At 46.6% G+C, this 21,388-nt stretch overlaps 2 protein-coding genes across 2 annotated transcripts in view; one reads left to right on the forward strand and one right to left on the reverse strand.

Moving 5' to 3' along the window:
- Positions 1 to 21,388, forward strand: part of ASXL2 (additional sex combs like 2, transcriptional regulator) — a 106,667-nt gene that overhangs the window by 47,771 nt on the left and 37,508 nt on the right. Inside the window, exon 5 of the mRNA XM_015415121.1 lies at positions 16,222 to 16,378. Within this exon, the coding sequence (XP_015270607.1) occupies positions 16,222 to 16,378 (157 nt within the window). The remainder of the gene's footprint in view (positions 1 to 16,221; positions 16,379 to 21,388) is intronic.
- LOC107113776 (kelch-like protein 13) lies at positions 10,186 to 12,078 on the reverse strand. Its single transcript, XM_015415142.1, has one exon. It carries the CDS (start codon positions 12,076 to 12,078, stop codon positions 10,186 to 10,188), a length of 1,893 nt encoding a protein of 630 aa, XP_015270628.1.

Genomic DNA, 21,388 nt, shown 5'->3' on the forward strand with positions numbered 1-21,388 from the left:
CATCACACATGCAACATTAGAAAAATACTATAGACTACAAATGTGGCCTGTGGCTTGGGGGAGAAGGGAAGACCACCTTTTTTACCAGGCTTTAACCAGCATGATTTTGTACACACAAGCATATTTAACAGCATAACTAATCGGTGTAAAGAGATCTTGAGCACATACCTTTTACTGTTTCCAGCTAGCTACTGAAACACAAACTGTGCTCATAAACTTATATATACTCTCTGAAACAAAGAGAGTAGAGGCATATTCATCCAGAACTCTTAAACCCCTTGCCAGCTCAGAACTATAGGGACCAAACAGGTAACACTCAACGTTCACATAAATAAAATCAGGTATGAAGCCAACAGTACTGTAATATACTGCATCACTCATTGTGTCAGCCAAGGAGGGAACACAGTTTAATACATGCATACCTTTTAATTTGCCAAGGTTGGAGTTAGAGCAGAGAGAGAGAGAGAACCTTTTAGATTTTTACTTCTAGAAAGCTTCTTTTTTGAGTTAGATGTGTTGACTTCAGGATTTAAAAAGAAATGATTTTTTTTTTCAAAAAATTAGTAAGATTTAAACTCAATGTACAGCTTATTTATCTTCTTAATTAAAAATAGAGGTCTACTTAAAAAAAAAAGATCTTTATATATATACACGCTGTCTTGCCACAAAACCTGCAGATGATCCAGGGAATACAACAAAATGCAAATCCACCGGGAGAGAAAACAAACAAACAATCACAACTGCAGCTTGTATCCATCGGTCCCTCCCCCACCCAGTCGCCCCTCTCCTCTCTCTCTGGAGTTAAAAAAAACCCAAACCAGTGACCAAATCAGAATACTGAGTGCTTGCTACGTTATCCAAAATAACAGAGGAATCACCTTGCTTTTAGAACTAAGACAGTGGGTTAAAAAACAAGGGAGGAGAGATGGGGGGGGGAAGAAACTTTTTTGCCTTGCCCCCAAGCCCTGTTTTGTCAGCTCCCCCAGAGAGCCCAGATCAGAGACAAAAAGGGGGGGGGATAGGAAGAGAAGCTTGTAATTCACCGAGGCGTTCTGGCTCTCTTTTGGTCTCCTGGGTGCCGGGGCTCTATTGCGTCCACCAGCAGCGGCAGAAAGAGAAGACCCCAGCCCCACACACCCAAGGAAGGCAATTGCAGAAGGGGTGGGGAGAGACAGAGAGAAAGGCTGCTTTTAGCAGGTTGAGTTGGAGACAGTTTGGCCGGTGGATTCCCAGCAGACAGAAGGAGGCGGGGAAAGAGCAGAGCACATGCAAATCTGGAGCTGCTGCTGCTGCTAATGGAGCACAGCGACCGTGATCCTGGGACCAGGAGCAAGTTGGCTGGGAAGCCATCTGGGACCGCTGCAGTGGCTTTTCTGCAAAACCCCCACCCACCCACCCAGAGCACCTCCGGCTAAGCACAGAAATGCAGGAAGCCCTTTTTGCAGAGGGCTTATGGAGCACAGCGATCGTGCTCCTGGCCGCCCAGGTTGCGTTCTTTTGCCACTCAAGCTGGCGGGGGGGGGGAGCTGATCAGGCTAGGAGTGGGACCAGGGGCAAGTTGGCTGAGGAGGAAGCCTTCCAAGACTGCAGCAGCAGCAACTTTTCTGCACACACACACACACCCCGCCCAGGCACAGAAGCACAGGGAGCCTTTTGCAGCGTTCTTTTGCTACTCAAGCTGGGCGGGAGGGGGACCAGGGGCAAGTTGGACGAGAAGGAAGCCGTCCAAGACCGCAGCAGCAACAGCTTTTCTGCGCGCACACACACACACACACCCCACCCAGGCACAGAAGTGCAGGGAGCCTTTTGCAGCATTCTTTTGCCGCTCAAGCTGGGCGGGAGGGGGACCAGGGGCAAGCTGGACGAGAAGGAAGCCTTCCAAGACCGCAGGAGGAGCAGCTTTTCTGCACACACACCCCGCCAAGGCACAGAAGCGCAGGGACCCTTTGGCAGAGGGCTTAAGTTACAGCGAGCGTCCCTTTGGCAGAGGGCTTAAGTTACAGCAAGCGTGGCCTGGAGACTAAAGCCTGGGCAAAGGGGAGGGCGTGTTGCTCCTGGCCGCCCAGGTTGTACTCTTTTGCGGGAGGGGGGAGCTGGTCAGGCTGGGAGGGAGTGGGACCAGGGGCGAGTTGACCAGGAAGGAAGCCGTCCAAAACTACCGCAGCAGCTTTTCTGCACACACAGCCAGCCAGGCAGCCCACCCCTCCCCCCAATCAATCCCCCACCACCCAGCTTACCCTGACTCGTGCTGCTGGCGTCGGCAACAGCTCCCACTCCCCAGCTCTACTAAAGACTGCTGGGGGCGGGGCCTGGAAGGCAGACAACTGAAAGACCAATTTGGGAGACCAATTTAAAAGAGAACCTCCCGCTCCTGCGCCAGGAAAACAATTGCTGCGCTGGGCCAATGAAATTGCTGCGCTGGCGCAGCCCAGCGCAGCTAAAAGGGAACCTAGGTGGTGAGTTCTCCTGCTGGACCCTCCTGGAGTTCTTGAAGGCGTTATTGAGCCCAGGGATCCATGTCCTGTCCTGCATGGATGTCACCTGTCAAGGTTGAGTGACTTGAAGTGGCCGCAAACTCTGCAGGTGGCAAGATAGAAGCGGCAGGGGTTTCTTCGGTCAAGGCAGGGGCATATTCTGGTTTGCGTGAGAGTGCATCAGCTTTTTGGTTCTGTGTCTGCGGTATGTAGGATATCCGGAAGTCGAATCGAGAAAAGAACAGAAACCAGTGGATCTGTCGTTGGTTGAGGCGACGGGTTGTCTGTAGATGCTCCAGGTTCCGATGGTCCGTGAGCACCTGGACGGGGTGACGGGCCCCTTCGAGGTCGTGTCTCCAGACTTCGAAAGCGGCCTTGATGGCCAGTAACTCCCTTTCCCAGATGGTATAGTTCCTCTCAGCTGCCGTTAGCTGATTGGAGTAATAAACACAGGGCTGGAGAGGCTGATCTGGGTCATCTCTTTGAGAGAGAACCGCGCCGATAGCAATGCTTGGAGGCATTAGCCTCAACTGTGAAAGGAAGCTGAGGATCTGGGTAGCACAGGAGCGGTCCTGTCACGAAGCAGGTCTTCAGAGCAGAGAAGGCGTGGTCGGTCTCGGGGGTCCAGTGAAACGGTTCTCTGGGTCAAAGAAGCTGAGTCAAGGGGGTGGTTAAAGAAGCGTAGGCGAGGACTAATTGTCAGTAATAATTGGAGAATCTGAGAAGCCGTTGCACATCTTTCCGGTTGCGAGGAGTCTGCCAGGTCAGGATTGCTTCTACTTTCTTTGGGTCCATTAGTATCCCTTGTGGGGATATAATGTGGCCAAGGAACTCAACAGAGTGTAGGTGGAAGTCACATTTTTCTAGTTTTGCGTAGATTCTGTGGGCACGAAGGTGCTGGAGGACTTGACGGACATGCTGGACGTGCTGGGCGGGGTCGTTAGAATAAATTAAAATGTCATCCAAGTATCCAAGTAAATTATCACAAAACAGTTGAGGAGGTTGTGGAAGACGTCGTTCATGAGCCTCTGGAAGACTGCAGGTGCATTAGTCAAGCCAAACGGCATTACCAAGTACTTGTACTGGCCGTAACAAGTGCCAAATGCTGTTTTCCATTCGTCTCCTAGTCAGATACATACCAAATTGTACACACCTCAGAGGTCCTGTGGGTCACAGGACCTGAGTGGAGGAGACACCCATCGATGGCCTCCACCAGCATTGGCGTTTCTTTGGGCTGCACGGGAATCTGGTGCTGCTTGACAAAGGCGGCGTCAATGAAGCAGTGGGCAGCTCCAGAATCCAACATCCAACAGCCAGCGTTCATCAGGCAACCGGAGTTTAATGGGTACCAATAATGGTCCTTGGTCGATAGTCGTGAGTTCAGAGGACCCGGCTAAATGCCCCAGGCTGGTGGGTCTGGCTAGGCATGGGGCTGGTCTTTTACTGGTGTCGTCGTCGTGGTCGTCTTGGACTGAGGGCGTTTAGCAGGGCAGTTGGCGGAGAAATGCCCCGCCCCTGCACAGGACAAACACAGATTTTGTGCTTGGCAGCGGATCTTTTCTTCTGGGGTCAGGCGTGGCCGGTCTGCTCCCAGCTACATTGGCTTACCCTCATCTCCGCCCGTACCTGGGGTTGCCAGGACTGGCCAGGATGCTGGACGAGGTGTCATTTGCATGACACGGGTGTTGTTCTGGGCCTTCTGCCGGCTTTATAGGTGGCCATCGATACGGAGACACAAAGTGATTAAGAGAGCCAGTTTGGTGTAGTGGTTAAGTGTGCAGACTCTACTCTGGGAGAACCGGGTTTGATTCCCCACTCCTCTACTTGCACCTGCTGATGTGACCTTGGGTCAGTCACAAGCTGTGGCACAGCTGTTCCTGAAAGAGCAGTTTGTATCAGAGTTCTCTCAGCCCCACCCACCTCACAGGGTGTCTGTTGTGGGGAGGGGAAGGGAAAGGAGTTTGTAAGCTGCTCTGAGACTCCAAGTGAAGGGCGGGGTATAAATCCAATCTCTTCTTCTTCTTCTTCTACGTCCTGCAGCGTATGTGGGCGGTCAACCTGAGCCAACTCGTCCAGGATGTCTGCCAGCCCTTCCAAGTACTGATCCATTAAGGCTGCCTCGTTCCAGGTCAGGTCCTGGGCCAGGAGTTTAAACTTAGTAGAGTACACAGCGACGGAATACTTGCCCTGTTTTAGGGTGCGGATTTTCTGGTTAGCTGCTGCTGCTTGTTGTGGGTTTACGTAGGCTGTGGACAGGTGGGTGAGGAATTCCTGAAAATCAGAAAGTAGCAGCAAAGGAGCCACTAGCAACGGAGTGGCCCATTTAGCAGCCTGCCACTTTAAGAGGCTGATTACAAAACACACCTTGGTCTGGCCTTGAGAGCCAGTTTGGTGTAGTGGTTAAGTGTGCGGACTCTAATCTGGGAGAACCGGGTTTGATTCCCCACTCCTCGACTTGCCCCTGGCTGGATGACCTTGGGCAAGCCGTAGTTCTGATAAGAGCTGTCCTTGAAAAAGAGCAGTTTCTGTCAAGAGCTCTCTCAGCCCCACCTACCTCACAGGGTGTCTGCTGTGGGGAGGGGAAGGGAAAGGAGTTTGTAAGCCGCTCTGAGACACCTTTCGGTAATGAAGGATGGGGTATAAATCCAATCTCCTCTTCTTCTTCTTCTTCTTGCCAGTGGGGAAATCCCGAGCACGCAATTCAATATACAGTTTACATTGAGCCAGGAATACAGGGAACTCCTCCACATTACCACCAAACTTTTCAGGAGGGTTTATTGGGCATCTTGGTGGTGGGACGGTGGCGGCTTGCTGCTGTAGTTGCAGGTGAGCAACCACTTGCGCAAGCTGCTGCACCTGATTCACCAGGCCTGCTAGCTGCAGAGTGCCTCCACTTGCTTCTCCGTCCATCCTGTGGAGTGAGCGTGTGGGGGTGCCAGCAATCTGTCATGGGCTAGAATGCAGGTAGAACGAGCGAGAGATAGTCCACGTCCTGACCAAGGTCAAAGCCGAGACAGGAACCGGATAATAGTCCAAAGCACAAACCGAAAGCGTAGTCGTCAAAGCCGAGGTCGAGGAGCCAAGAGTTCAGAGCATGGGTCAGGAACCGAGACACGGGCGAAGTGGGTGCGGAAGCATTCGTCAAGCTGACTAGTTGCTGGCACGAGGAGCTAGCATGGAATGGGGAACTAAATACTCCACAAGGCTGCTATCAATTAGCGTTCAGCGCATGCATCCCGGCTCCTGCTAGAACTCAGGGTTGAGGGACCGCCTACTGCACAGGCGCACCTCCCTTCACCGGGATGCTAAATCCTGACGGAGCCGGCTCCGCAGACGTGCCACCTGCGGAGGCGAGTCAGGGGGGCTGTCTTCCGTGCATCGTTCCTCCTCAGCTGTTGCTGGGACGGGTGGTAAGGATGCACCGACGGGCTCATTGGGAACAGGTGCGGGTTCTGCTGGGGCCGGGAGCTCATCCTCAGCAGCACTCATGACAAGGACTGGGGAATCAAACCCGGTTCTCCAAGATTAGAGTCCGCGTACTTAACCACTACACCAAACTGGCTCTCGATGACTGATATGATGTCATTGAGTCCACCTTCCTAAGTGGCCATTTTCTCCAGGTGAAGATCTCCAGCCACCACCTGGAGATTAGCAATCCCACGCAGGGAGCTTCCTGTCCGAGTGGAGATCTGACCCTGGGACTCCCAAGGCCTAATCCAGCACCCTGAACACTACTCCACGCAGCCCTTGAGGCCAATGACACTTGAGGGGAAGGCAGAAGGTGAGCTGAGGAAGTAGGGATGTATGTGACTGACTGCAGGAAGTGGTGGTATGAAGCCGCAGGGATGGGGAGATGTGGGCAGCCATAAAAGGTCACCAGGGTTGCCAACTGTGGGTTGGGAAATTCCTGGATATTTGGGGGTGAAGCAGGGTTTGGCAAGAGGAGGGTGGGGTTTGGCAAGAGGAGGGATGTCAGCAGAGTATGATTTTGTAGAGTCTACCCTCCAAAGCAGCCATTTTCTCCCTCTGAAGTGGAGGACATCTTCATGGGTTATTCCCATCATTCCTTTAGGGAGGCAGGAAACACTTTTTTCCTCTTCCTTTTATTTTTATTTTATTTTTTTCTGAAGATGGCGTCTTCAGAATAACCCACTACTCCAGTTCTTTTATAGGGAGTGGCAGCTCTAGAGCAGGTTTAGCCTTCTCATCTGTCTTCTTTACTGCAATTAACTTAATCTCATTACCTTTTTTCCTTCTCTTTTTTCCCCTATATCATTTTCTTTTAACTTTCTCTCTACTCCTTCTCGTCCTCTCCCTCCTTTCGTTTTCCTGAACTTCAAGGGACAACAAAAACTATTTGCCACTTCTTCAAGCACTCCCCCCGCTAAATTTGGGAGGATCAATGCCATTGGCTGAGCGCTCTGACTGTTTTTTATCAGAAGGAGAGATGGCGGAAGAGGAGGCGGCAGCTTCCCTGCGAGATGGCAATGAGGCCAACATGCCTTTGCGGCTTGTTCAAGCCACCCCAACGGTATCGGAGGAGGCTACAGCACTGTGGTGCATGAAGAAATGGCGCCTGCTGCAGAGGGAAGAGAAGCACCTACTGGCTTCCCTGGGGACAGAGGATTTGGATACCAACCCCCGCAATACAGAGCAATCCTCTCCTTGGACAAGGAGCCTTTCTCTAGAAGGGTAATGTTCCCAATGTTGGGGCCTGGCTTGCTTCAACTGGGTTTATACAAGTCTTCAGACAGGCCGTGCAGGAAGAAATCTCTAGCTTCTGTTCCAGGCTGGGCTTTAGCTCCCAGGGGGGAGTTCAGGGTCGTACACCCCATTTCAACTGGCCCACAAAAGGCTCCCCCTCATAGAAAGAGAGGAAGGGGCGAGGGGGGAAGCATCCTCATAATTGGATCCAGAGGAAGAAGAGGAGGGTGAATGCCTTTCAGATGAGGAAGAAGAGGTGATCAAGGTCCCTGAACAATCCAGTTGTTTTTTCAAGACTGAGGATTACCACTATCTGCCGAAAAAACCCTAGCTGTCTTGGACCTCTAAGGAGTCTACCTCTTCAGGCTGTAATCTAAAATCCAAGTCTAGAGGGAACAGTGAGTTCTTTCCCCCGGTAGAGACAAATGAAAAGGTGTTTCCTTTCCCAGTATATTTTGAGCTTCAGCTAAGGGCAGAATGGGGCAAACCAACTTCGGGCAAACCAACTGCAAACAGACAGTTCTCTGATTTTGTTTAAAAACCTTATGCGTTGCCTAATTACTCTAATGAGTTGTTATAGGTTCCCCCCCAGTGGCGGAATTACAGTCTTCAGGTCTGCTCTCTGAAGATGGCCAAGGCTCCATTCGTGACGTGCTGGACAAGAAAGTTGAAGCAGCTCTTAAGAAGATACACGAGGCAATAGCTATGATGGTGAGAGCATCAACCACATCATCTATGTCTAGATTCAGAAGTAATCCATCTGCTCCCGGAAAACGACCGTAGGACTCTCAAAGCCATGTCCTTCACAGTGGATGCCACACTGGATATCCTGACATTCGCATCCAGAGCCATGGCCTCGCCTACAGTGGCTAGACAACTGTTATGGTTGAGAGCCTGGCAGGTGGATTTTCAATCTAAAGCCATTGTCACAGCATATCCATTCCAGGGGAATCACTTATTTGGTGCATCTTTCAACAAGATTCTCATTGAAATGCATGCCAAGAAAAAGGCCATGCCCAGGACCATCCACAGTACCGACAGACACAAGGGTCACTCCTTTCACTCCCAGCATTCTCTGGCCAGGTTTCACCAAAACTCTGAGAAGCCCAACTGGGAGACTTTGAAACCACCCTTCAAGAAAGGTGCCTTCAACTCCCAAGTTCAACGGAGTGCATACACTAGCGCAGCCTTCGCCATCCGGGCATCTGTGGAGGAGGTCTTTAAGGCGGCACCTGGTCCTCCATTTCAATGTTTATTTGCCATTGCAAGATGAACGCGTTTGCATCAGCTGATGCGGCATTTGGAAGAAGAGTTTTGCTGCACATTGTGACATCACCTGATGATGATGACCCACCCATTTAAGGGACACTGCTCTGGGAGGTCCCATGGAGATGTCCTCCACCTCAGAGGGAGAACGGCTCATTGGCATTTACCATGAAGGGTCTTTCTCCTCTGAGTTCAGGAGGACATCTCGCCCCTCCCATCATCATTTTTTCTTGTTTAGAGAGCCAGTTTGGTGGTTAGGAGTGTGGACTCTAATCTGGAGAACCAAGTTTGATTCCCCACTCCTTCACATGTAGCTGCTGGGTGACCTTGGGCAAGCCACAGTTCTCTCAGAACTCTCTCAGCCTCACCTACCTCACAGGGTGTCTGTTGTGGAGAGAGGAAGGGAAGGAGATTATAAGCTGCTCTGAGTGAGGGGCAGGGTATAAATCCAATCTCTTCTTCTTCCTCTTCCTCCTCTTCCTCCTGTTGTGCTGTCCTCTTCTTCACAGCCTTTGACCTTTCTTGCTTGCAGTTCATTTTAATGTTAAGTTTAATGTTAGTATGTTTTTCAGAATTAAGGCAATTGACTTATGTTTGAGTTCGCTGCTTTTGGAGTCCCAGAACTGAAGGGGTGTTATTCTAAAGGTGCCAAACGGAAAAAAGTGTTTCCTGCCTCCCTAAAGGAACAATGGGAATAGCCCATGGAGATGTCCTCCTGATCTCAGAGGAGAAAGACCCTTCGCAGTAAGTGCCAGTGGGCTGTTCTCCAGGGGAACTGATTACTATCATCTGGAGAACAGCTGTAATTCTGGGAGATCTCCAGCCCCACCTGAAAGTTGGCAACTTTTAAGGGTTACCATCCTCAGGTAGCCACCAGGGCCTCTGGCTGAAAGTGAAGGCACAAGGTGGCCCAGAGACCACTGGGGTATTGCAGGCATTTCTGGGGTGATCAGAGCTGTGTGTCTGCCCTGTTGCAGTGAGTACAAAATAAGGATAATTCCTTTCTTGCAGGATTCTTGTAAAAATGGCAGCTGTGAAGCAGCATGGAAATCTTTCTGAAAAGAAATAAAAGAATCCAAGAACTAAAATGATTAGACATAAAGGTCTTCGGTTTTCTGAAGTCATCATGTTCTTCATTCATAAAGTTCTTCAGTTTTGTATTGAGTTGGAGACCTGTTTAGGAACTCCACATAGTCTGAACAGCCCCCACAGAGTCAGCTGGATACACAGATAGGTAAAAAATGCTCTGTTAAAGGGGGAAGCAGCAGAGGCAAGACAGATGCTGAAAATTTGCACTGGATGATGTTGCCTTCCTCTTCAAAGGGGCAGGAAAGAAGAGAAGGCCTGAATCTCCACAACTTAGTGAACACAGGTACCTAGATCCTCGTATCTCCCTTTCCGGCACCACTTTCTGGACCTCCCTCATACCCAGTGCATAGCATCAACATGTTTAATGCAAATATTTCTTTTAGAAACAACCACCTTGCTTGCCTCATTTGTCACTCACTTGGCTCCAAAAATAGTTTGTTCAGAACATTGTCTTGTCCACTCTAGAGACATTCTAGGCCAAACAGCACAAGTAACAAAAATCACTGTTCTGCCTACACCCCCACCCCTATAACTGCACTGTGTGTTTTTGGGTAAGCCTTAGAGATACTGCTGAAGAAAAAGACAAAAGGAGAACCCCATGATGCAGTGCAATAGTATTGGAACAACGATATTGTGAGTCCAGAGATATTTCTCAAGGTGCCAAAAGAGGAGGTTCTCTAGAAGGTGACTCTGTATGGTCCTTAGGAGGGAACACTGTCAGTGTGCAGGCCCGTATGCCCCCAAGGGATTCTGGGAGGTCAAAGACTCTGTGCCACTCATCCTTTTCCGGTTCATACTTCTGAACTATTTCCACCATACAGTGGTTGTTCCATGAATATCCTCCAATCACGTAGATTTTATTTTCTAACACAGCCGCCCCAACATCAATCTGACCATAGAGCATGTCAGCAATTGGTGTCCACTGGTCTAGGGCTGGCGAGTAATATTCACATCTTAGAACATCAAAGTGACTGGTTCCTCTGAAATGGCCTCCACCAATGACATATAGTTTGTCGCCAACAGTACACATACAGTGAAGGGCCCTGACTGTAGTCATTGGAGCCTTCTGAGTCCAATTGTCTGTATCGGGGTCGAAGCACATGAGTTCCTTCTGAGAAGTACTACGGGTAATGCCTCCCGAAATGTACATCAGGCCCCCATACACAGTTCCTGCATGGCCATAGAGGGGCTCATTCATTTTGGCCACATAGCTCCATTTGTTCATCCTTGGATTGTAGCACTCCACCGTGGCTAACTGGCTAGCTGCATTCAGGCCACCGACTGCATACAGATGTCCTTTAAGAGCACTTAGGTGAAAGTCAGTTCGCTTTTCATTCAAAGACGCCACTTGCATCCACTCATTATGGCGTGGATCAAACCTAAATGCAGTGTCAACTGCCATCTTGCCACCTGCATCATAATGACTCTGACCACCAGCAACGTAAAGAAAGTTCTCAATCACAGCAATGCCGTACTGGCACCGGGGCTCGTCCATGGGCTGCAGAGCCCACCACTTGTGCACTTTCTCGTCATACATCCACAGTTCATTACTGACCGCCAACTGCTCCTGCTGCCACCACGTTCCACCCAATGTGACCAGGTGGGTGCTGTCCGAGCGGATGGCCGTCCTTGCCGACTGCAGAGAGGGCTTCATGTAGGGCATCATGTGGTAGTTGCTGGCTTCCAGGAGCAAGTTCACGCATGCGTTGTCAGTCCTCATGAAATCCACCGTCTGCACGTGGTTGAGGAGATCCTGTGGGGCTATCAGAGGGAACCGGATGTGCTTCATGAGCTTTGCCACATGTTCCATCCGCGACTCCTCAGCATGCAGCCAGTGACAGGCAGCCTGGAAGAGTTCCAGCTCTGTGCAGCACTTCAGGCTATTGCTTGACAGGACCAAGACGAGGCGCTCAAAAGGGAGTTGTACAAACTCACCAGTCCTTAAGAACGCAGGAAAGTTCTCGAGGATGTAATTGTTCACATATTGATCCACTTCGGTGAGGTTGTACGTCTTGGAAAGCTGCCCCACTTCAGCACAGTTTTCTAAGGAAACCCCAGACATCAGAAACAATTTGCAGACATCCAGCACTGGCAAGATTTGTAAAAACCTGGCAGCTTCTAAAGTGTCCTGAATATTGTCCATATTGAGAGAAAGTTTGGCAGTATAAATAAAATCTATGATGTTCTTTAAACCTGTTTTGTTCACCCCATGGAGCGTAATGCACATTAAGTCTTGTTCTTTCATCCCACCTGTGAACATGGCTTTGAAGTAATCGGTAGCTGATGCCATCAGTGCCCTATGAACAAGAAAGGCTTCCTCTCCATCACCTGGCATCAGTGTCACATCGCAAAGCAGACCTTCTGTTCGAAGTTGGTCAAAACCCTGGAGTATTCCTGAACGATGAGCATCACTGATGAAAGATCTTGTGGTCCCTGCCTTGGAAGACTGTGGATGGGCAGATGCACCCATCTCGCTGCTCATAAGAGATACTTTCACGCAAGGGTCCTCCTCATCAACCAGGGATAAAGTGTCTCTCCACATCATCTCTGCCACCCTACTATGCCACCATTGCTGCTGATTGTTTCCCCCCACCCCCAGGGCAGTGACCTGCAACTGGGAAATGATACTCCTTGTGACATGTGATGCATCATCACTTTTAACAATGGTGATTTACTCTTATTGGGAGCTATTTTTGAACCCGAGGACTTCCTTCATTTCCTTGGACTGTATCCCAGAGCCAAAGTCCAAACTGATAGCAAAGGATATAGAACTAACCCCCCCCCCCAAAAAAAAAACCTACTATAAAAAGCACATGATGTGTTTCACATTATCCCTATGGGATGTATACAATTTTTCCTTTCCATTAATAGCTACTAAAGAACAAGGGGTGGGGTGATAAAAATAGGATATCAAATCTTTTTAAATAGAACTGAACTGTAGAACTAGGAGACAGATCAAGATGGGTAGCCCTGCTAGTCCATCTGTAGCAGTAAAAAAGAGGAAGAGTCCAGTAGCACCTTAAAGGCTGATCTTGAATGCCCGTGAAACCAATGTGAAGATTGAGCAAATTAGATTTATGAGAAAGGCATCAACAGAGGAGTCAGCTGAATTTTTAGTAGGGCAGAAATACACAGAGCAGAAGGAGAGGGATAAAAGAAGTTTGGGAGAAGATGTGCGTGCTGCGAGTGCTGCTGGACTCTTGTATTTTTTAACATTCGATAATTCCAGCATATCATTAGGGAATGGAAGCATCTTGGGATGTTCAGTGCCAGCAGCACCCCCCCCCCAAATGCTTAAGTGGTCACTGGAAGTTACTCCTTTAAACTTGGATCCATTCTCTGAAGGGGAGCACCTGGGATTGTATAAAGAGCCTCCAATTATCCAAAACAATACATAATTATGCTGCCATCCTGAAGGCATGGGGAGTCTTTTCTTGATTGGACCATGAGCTTGGTTAAAATCCATTGGGTTGGATTTGTGCCATTCATAAATCTTTGGGCAGACTGCCTAACCACCTCGCTATTTCTTGGCTATCATCTTTTAAATTATTAATCAAATTTTATTAACAAATTCACTACAGAGGTTATTTTCTCTTGATGGAGCTTTCATGACTTTCCATATTTTGACTGGGCAAAACTTATCCATTCTGTTATTTTTCATATGCCAAAGATTCCCTATATCTATCTTCTATGTTTATCAAAATTTCCTTATAATCATACAGATATATTCATAATTCCATTTGGGAGTAATATCCACATAAACATACAAGTATACATTTCCCTCCCCTTCCTCAATTTTTGTTTTACTCCTAAAGAACATCAGCTTTATAGACCAACTTATAACAAATATTCTACCAACACCCTAACTTTAAATTAAATTCCCTGTTCCACTCATTTCTATCTATCTTTATCCTGATTCTCACAACTTTTCACCATTTAGCAAAGAACATATTATCCTATCTAGCTATTTAATTCATATCACTAGCTTTCTATAGCCCTAATTAAACCCCATTCATTATTTTTCTTTCCACATTTAATAAAAAGCTTGCTTCTATAATTCTCACTTCTACCATAATACCTTACACCCATCATACATAAATAACTAAATAATTAAACACATAAACAAAATCATTGATATTAGGGTACAACAAAAGCCACAAATTTATTTTTCCAATATAACAAAATTCTGCAAAACCAATCAATCAACTTAAGCTTAAATCACTAACAATAACAGTGTCAATACCTTCTATCTTAAAAATTAATCTTACACCCACCATACATAAATAACTAAATAATTAAACACATAAACAAAATCATTGATATTAGGGTACAACAAAAGCCACAGATTCATTTTTCCAATATAGCAAAATCAACCTTCATATGTCTTCATTTTTTTCCTATGGATCTGAAGTTTATTTTTTTGCCTCAGCAAGTCCACATGACTTTTCTCTTTATATGAGTGAAATTTTGTTCCTGAGCTCTCTCTTCCATGTTCCCGCCTAGCTATGTCCCAGGTTATATTTTCAGTCTTGCCTTTCCTCACACCTTGTCTTTATCTCTTTTTTTTCTTTTTCTTTCTCACTAGAAATTTTTTGTACCTCTTTTTTTTTTGCTCTGTCTCTAACTAGGACAATCTCATCATCTTCATTTCCATTTCTATTGATGGTGCAGGTTGGGTATCCACAAACAACTCTTTATAGTAACAAGCCTGTTGTTCCGTAACATTCTGGTTTTCCTGTACCAATTCGTCGTCATTTTTCTCCTCATTTTCCGTGGCCCGTTGTATAATTTGTGAATTTCCAAGCACATTCGCACAAGCTTGCTCAATACCTCTCTGTATTCCATCTCTCAGCACCTTTAAAAATTGCTCCAGAGTGAGTTCACCCATTAACATATTGTCATCAAGATCCTCCTCCTCAAACCCATCTGGAGACACCATTTTAATGATACACTTACTTTCACTTTAAATAAGTCCATTTCAATAAATCAAGCACAAATGTGAGTCCTTAACAACAAGTTTTTAGCCCTGAAAAAAACCACAAAAAAACATCCACTACGATTCTTTCTCCCATTCATTCTCTGGCCGCTAATTACTTCCATTTTGGGCTTAAGAGTTCGGGATAACTTGAAAAGCATCATCTCAACCATTATAGTTAGAAATAAGCATACTCACAAAACTATATTCAAATTCTTCTTCCTCTACGTTTTGTCGCTGTATCCAATATTGTAGAACTTTTAAATCCAAAAAGGTTAAAAGGCGGATGGTCGTGGCTTGTGCAGAGCATGGCATTCATGCTTTACTCCATAGGACGTTCCCGCTTCAGGGCAGAAGCGGTCACTCCCCCGCATTGCCAAGAGCGGGAGGGGCTGCAACAGAGCCCCCTGCACTAGACCTCTCTCCGGGAGGTCTAGCAAAGTCCCCCCGGGATCCAGGGGGCTCCAAAAGGAGTGTAGAAGGATCGGGTGTCTTGGAGTGACCAAGAAACCGCCTGTCGCCACGCCGTACCCACGTGATCCGTCTGACTTGTTATTGATAATGGAGCTAGGAGCCTGAATCTAGAATTTCGTGTCAGTTTATTATGGTTTCCCTCGAGAGAGAGCTTTTAAGTGTTTGCAGCAGGAGAAGCCAGGAAGCCTGAGCTGGCAAAGTATCAAGTGGTTTGATGTGTTGCTTGGGTCCAGTGGCGGTTGAGAAGTTATGGCAGCATGCTAGAACGGGTTCTGGCGAGAAGTTGTTGCTTAGTCATAGATTGTGTGCTCTGCATCTTGCCAGTCCCAGATGTAATCAGCAGCCTTTCTGGTTGAAGGGTTTTTGGGTAATGAGGCTGGGAAGACCTCTGTGCTTGAAATCCCAGAGAGCTACTTCTAGTCAGGATGGACCGCATTGAGCTGGATGGAGGAGTGATCTGACTCTGTAGGAAGCAGTTTTATATTATGTTGAAAGGGGCCGTGAGGCTGAGTGAAGAGAGCTACTCTGAAGACAGGTTGAAAGAACTGGAGCATAGGGGTAGGTGAAGCATTGGCAACTTGGCTTGTAAAAGAGGCCATAACTAAGGAAACAGTTGCTGAGCAGGGAAACCAATTACCCAGGGAGGTTGGGGGATTGTGTTCCTGGAAGCCTGGAGGGAGTTCATGGTATAGGGCTAGGAGTTCCATAATTTTGGTGCCATGGCTGAGAAATCCTCTTTGGTTTCTACCTGCCTACTTCAGAAGGCAGGGACCCCGGAACAAGACCTCAGAAGGTTACTATAGTAATCAGATAGCTTTGCGTGGGAGTAGGCAGTCCATAAGGTATATTATTGGTACCAGGGCTTTAAATGTCAACACCAGCAACCTTGAATTGAGCCCAGAAACAAATTTGGAGCCAGTGTAGATGAGCCAAGACCGGAGTGATACAGTCCCTATGACCCACTCCAGTCAACATTCTGGCTACAGCATTCTGTACCAACTGAAGGTTCTGAGTTTCAGTTTGGGATAATTCACATACATTATTATGCCCCATAGATTTCTGAGCTCAGGTAATAATGGAACTATGGTGGAGCACTTGTGGAGCTAATTCAGAATATGAGCCCTACTGCACCAAAGCCCTCTTGTCGTGGGGGGGGGGAGAGGTTCTACTGTCTTTGAATGTTTAGCTGAAATACAGAAATGGATGCTGACCTCTGCTGTCCATGCCTCTTATTTGCAGAAGGATGTTCCAGATGGGCTGAAAGAACTGTCTGAAGGCTCAGAGGAGAGCAGCGATGTGCAGTCGGATTCTCCCACCTCAGAAAGCAGCAGCAGCAGCAGCAGCAGTGACAGGAGCAGTAACAAAGATGGGCGGAAGAGCAGGTGGCGAAGGAAAGGTAACCACTTCTTTAAGACTCTCAAAATATGTTTGTTTGCTGTTTGCTTTGTTTGTACTGGTTACTTCAGCTGGGTGGCAGAGGGGGAGGGTGACTTTTGCCAGTTTCCCCTGCACTTTGACCCCCCCAAGGTGTTCGTGGAGGTCCAGATACCCACTGGGGGCAGAGTTTCAAGAGTTATAAGAAAACTGTAGCAGGAGCAGGAAAGCAGTCATTTGTGACACTGGCACTGCAGCGGATCCAGGCCCAAATCTTGGCCCTAAGTGTTGATGAGACCATAATAGGGTTGCTTATGCTCTTGTTAGCCAGTGCTCAGGTGGTTCAAGGCCACCTCTGAGCCTTCACAGCTCTTCCTCTTCAAACCCCCCCCCCCCAAGAGAATGATATTCAGTCTGTATGTTTTGGGGAACAACTGTTTGCCAGTGGGGAGATGTGAAACTTAAGTTTTAGATGGATGTGTAAATGTAGCTTGGATGTGCTCAGGGAAACTGCTATAGCTTTTAGTGCCTATGAGGTCTCTGGTTTGAGAAGTCCTGCAGATTAGTGGATGCAAATAAAGGCTTTTGACCAGACTTCAGTACAGGCTGATGAGCAATAATAAGCCTTGGTGAATTTGTCCTGGTGTAGTGTTGCTACTGCTAGAAATTCTATTTACTGAGAAAGCAGGCCTGTAAATTGGAAGTCCTTGGGAGCCAGTTTCTGTAAAGTATGACTCGGTGATGATCACAAACGGAAAATACATCTACTTTCTTTCCACTGTCTCCTTTGGGAAACTTGTGAGAACTATTTAGTTGCATATTACCCAAAATCCATAGAATCATATCACAGTTACACACTTGAGATATAAATTCAAATGATAATCAAATGCGTGAAGCTGCTTTCTGCTGAGCCAGATGATTGGTGTATCAAGGTCAGTATTGTTTGCTTTGATTGGGAACAGCTCTCCGTGATCTCAGGTAGAGGTCTTTGAGATCATGTACCCCCTAAACCTTTTAAAATGAAGATACCAGGACCTTTTACATAAGAAGCATGTGGTCTGTCACTGAACCATGGTCCTGATTCAGGTCTCTGCTCAGCCAGGAAAGTGGCTTTTGGGCAAGCTGCCATGCCACCACTCATCCCTTTTCCAGTCTGTAAACTAGCAGATCAAAGGCAAGATGGCAACAGACAGACACAAAAAAACCCTCCAGGGAAGTCCTTATCCCCTCTTCTGTATTTGCTGTGTAAAACTGCTGAAGTGGAGGAGAGGGAAACGGAACAAGTGGTGCTAGACAGGGTGAAGGACATGGACCTCCAGTGTCTAGAATCTAAGGGACTAGGGTGGGTTATCTTATTATTTATTTATTTATTTATTTATTTATTTATATTTATATCCCACCTTGCCTGTGTGGATCTCCCCAAATCAAAAGATGATCATGTAGGCTTCAAGTGTATGACACATTATGATGGAAACATCCCTTAATTCTTTGTCAAAGGGACTGGCAGGGATTCTTGTTGTTCTGGTTCCATTCCCATCTTAGAGCAGAGTGATCTTCCCATGCTTCACCATCATTTTCTGATCTTGAGGACTGACCGCTTCAGATCACTGAGAAACTGCCACTAGTGCAGAGCGATCTCACTTCCCAATGGATATTGGAAGGCAGCAACACATTCAGCCAGTTCTCCAGCCAGTGCCCTAGTTTCCTGTGTACTTCTAGGCCTTATTGTGCCTTATGCTGTGTACTTTGTTTCAGTGAGAAGAAGGTATCATCTGCTCAAAGCAGAGCCCTGAGGCTCTGGGAGTATCTTGCCTTGGAAGGAAAGGAACAGCTCTTCCCCCCACATAATATCTTTTTCTGGAAGGGTTTTAAGATCCACTTATTGAGGACTTCCGGTTTTGGCGACTTGCATGCGGGCACACTCCATCACAGCTCTGATGTGAGTGACCTGTAAACATGCTGATGGGGAGGGGGTCTGAGCTGGTCTTGGGGGGCCCCTGACCCCTTGAAGGGGGGTCATAGCCTGGGGCACGAGAGGTGCCTCTCTCAAGGCGGAAGCCAAAGGATCGAGGCACTTCTTTGTCCCGTTAGGTCCCCGTGGCACGGAACCAGCAATGGCATTTAGAGGTGCACACCGGCCAGAGCGTACAAGTGATCTAAGCAAGAACCTCTCTACCTAAACGCAAGTAAAGATGTGAGTAAGTTCACGACTCAACAAACATTTGTCAGCAACCAAGCCATACCGAAGTCCCAAAATAAGCGGAAGGGGGAGGGGAAAGCCCGAGCCCGAAAAGACTGAGTTAAGCGAGGGGCAGAAAGGACGGCTTGGAAAAAAGCGTAACTTGATTGAAAAGGGTGTTAAAAAAGCGATAGACTATCAGACCCTTAGAAACTATTTGAACTTTTCTCTTACTGTAAACAATGAGGCAACGTGCACAAAGAATGGCAGCGAAAACGAAACCTATAATGGGAACTGCCAGCATTTCTTTTCGGGCGTTAACCCGGAAACAGCCATAGACTCTCCCAGATGATTGTTGCAGACCTGCACCACCTACTGGACCAGAAGACAAATTCCAATGTGGAGATTGCAAAAGGAACTTAAAGAAACCCCAGCAAGAACAGACTGTTCATCAAGCGAAAAGATTCCTGATGCAGCAAGCACAAAGCGAATGGTCCTGAGAAAGCAGAAAATGGCAAAAATGCAGAGGAAGAAAAAGAAAAGGAAACTCTTGACATCAACCTGAACATCATGGCAGAATCCTTCGATTTTGATCAAAACTAATTTGGACTTCGATAAAAAATTAGGAGGAAAGAAAAAATTAGGAGGAAAGAAAAAATTAGGAGGAAAGAAAAAATTAGGAGGAAAGAAATAAGCAAAATAGTCTTGTTAGTCTCATCACTACTTTTATTGTATATGTTAAAGCGAATTTTACATCATAATCAATCATGTCAGAGATTGTTTGCTTTTTAACTTGTTTTTCTTTTGTTATCAATAATTCTCACATTTTACTATTCGCAGAATTAGAGATGTTTCAACTATCTTAAACTACTGTAACCAAGATCCTTGTTACTCTATATTTTAGGTTCTTCCCTTTCCCTGACCCTGTAGACTTGTAGTTTAAAAAAGGAATTTAAAAAAAAAATTTTTTTAAAAAAAAGATCCACTTATTGTAAGTGATTTTCTGTGGTAAATAGGGTGTATAAATCACTGTATAAATCACTTTGAGCTCAGAAGAAGCTGTACACATAAATACTTCAAGTAAATCTGTCGTGAGGGTCAGAACTTAGAATATCTTTCCATTTCTTAGAAGTAGTGACTTCTGAGCCTGGAACTCTGAGTGGGAAAGGAACTCAGGCAGGATTCTACCACAGATGCTCATCTAGCTTGCTGCACTTTTAAAATACAGAAGGATCTAGTTCAACTTTACTGGGTAACTTCTGTCGCTTGAGTATTCTTGTAATCTGCTGTTTTCCCAAATATCCAGATTGCAGCCGATTTATGGCAACCCTGTAGGGTTTATGGCAAGAGACATACAGAGGTGGTTTGCCATTGTCTGCCTCTGCATAGCAACCCGGTACTTCCTTGATGGTCTCCCATTCAAGTACTAACCAGGGCCAATCCTGGTCCAATGCTTTTTAACTTGTTCATTAATGATTTGGAGTTGGGAGTAAGCAGTGAAGTGGCTAAATTTGCGGATGATACGAAGTTGTTCAGGGTGGTGAAAACGAGGGAGGATTGTGAGGCACTCCAAAGGGCAAGTGGGCGTCAACATGGCAAATGGGGTTCAATGTGGCCAAGTGCAAGGTGATGCACATTGGAGCCAAAAACCCTAAATATAAATACACATTGATGGGGTCTGAACTGGCAGAGACTGAACAAGAGAGAGATCTTGGAGTTGTAGTAGATAACTCACTGAAAATGTCGAGACAGTGTGTGACTGCAGTCAGTCAGGCATTTATTACGGCAACAAGCCATAGAACACACATGCTTAAATATAACATTCATATAACTGAATTTAGGACAGTAAAATAAAACTCCATAAAAATACAGTTGAGTGTAATAAAGTAAAAGAAGAACATAAAACAGAGACTATTAGGCAACTATTATAATATATTTGATCGTGTATTTCGGATGCAGTAGCAAGCTACTCAAAAGTTTGCCACAGTTTCGGTAATTGTTCGGTTCCCATCAATTAACAATCGGTTACACTGCTCAACACCTGATTGTCCCACCATATCTGTTATCAGAGGAGTAATATATTTGTCACAGATCTTGTTATACCAGTTACATCTGAGCATCATGTGCTCAATAGTTTCTATCTCTCCTGAGCCGCATCGACAAAGTCTATATTCAGTGGGGATCCTTTTGAATCTACCCTCAAGCATCGCGGAGAGGAAAGTCTCACATCTGGCTAATGTGAAGGTTTTCCTAAACTTGTGAGTATCAAGCTGTGATAAATAGGACATGGGTTGCAAGCGATATTTGACAGAATCTGGGACTCTAAACTTAGGACATCTACCGAGATCTGTCTGTCTTTCCATGTCCATCATTCTCTGTTTTAGGGCTGATTTTGCTACATCCCAATGCATACTCAAAATCGCTTGGGGGGGGGGGGGAACCAAGCTCATATAATTTATTGTGAACTGCTCTCAACCATTTGGATTGAAAGTTGTCTGAGAGTAACAAGTGGGTTAGTCCCTGAGGATGGAAATTTAGTTTAAGCCAATACTGGAGTGAAGCTAAAGTAATTTTGGCTTCACTGATATAGCACCTGTCTCTAGACGGATCAGTGTATTCGATACACACCTCAGGACCTGAAGAACTGCTCTGAGAAATTTGGACTGAACTCGCTCTAAGGGGGCTAAACTAGAGGAAGGAGGCCCAATAAAAGTGCCATAGAGCATCTGCCCAACTGCCTTTGCTTGAACGAGTTTTTGGGCAGCTGGCACATAATAAGCCCCTTGGGTGCGATAGAACTTAAGAATAGCATTGGCTGTTCTTTCACCTTGGGAAGCAACATACTGTATATGG

The sequence above is a fragment of the Gekko japonicus genome, unplaced genomic scaffold (genome assembly GCF_001447785.1).
Source record: "Gekko japonicus isolate JY-2015 unplaced genomic scaffold, Gekko_japonicus_V1.1 scaffold63, whole genome shotgun sequence".
In the NCBI taxonomy this organism is placed as follows: domain Eukaryota; kingdom Metazoa; phylum Chordata; class Lepidosauria; order Squamata; family Gekkonidae; genus Gekko; species Gekko japonicus.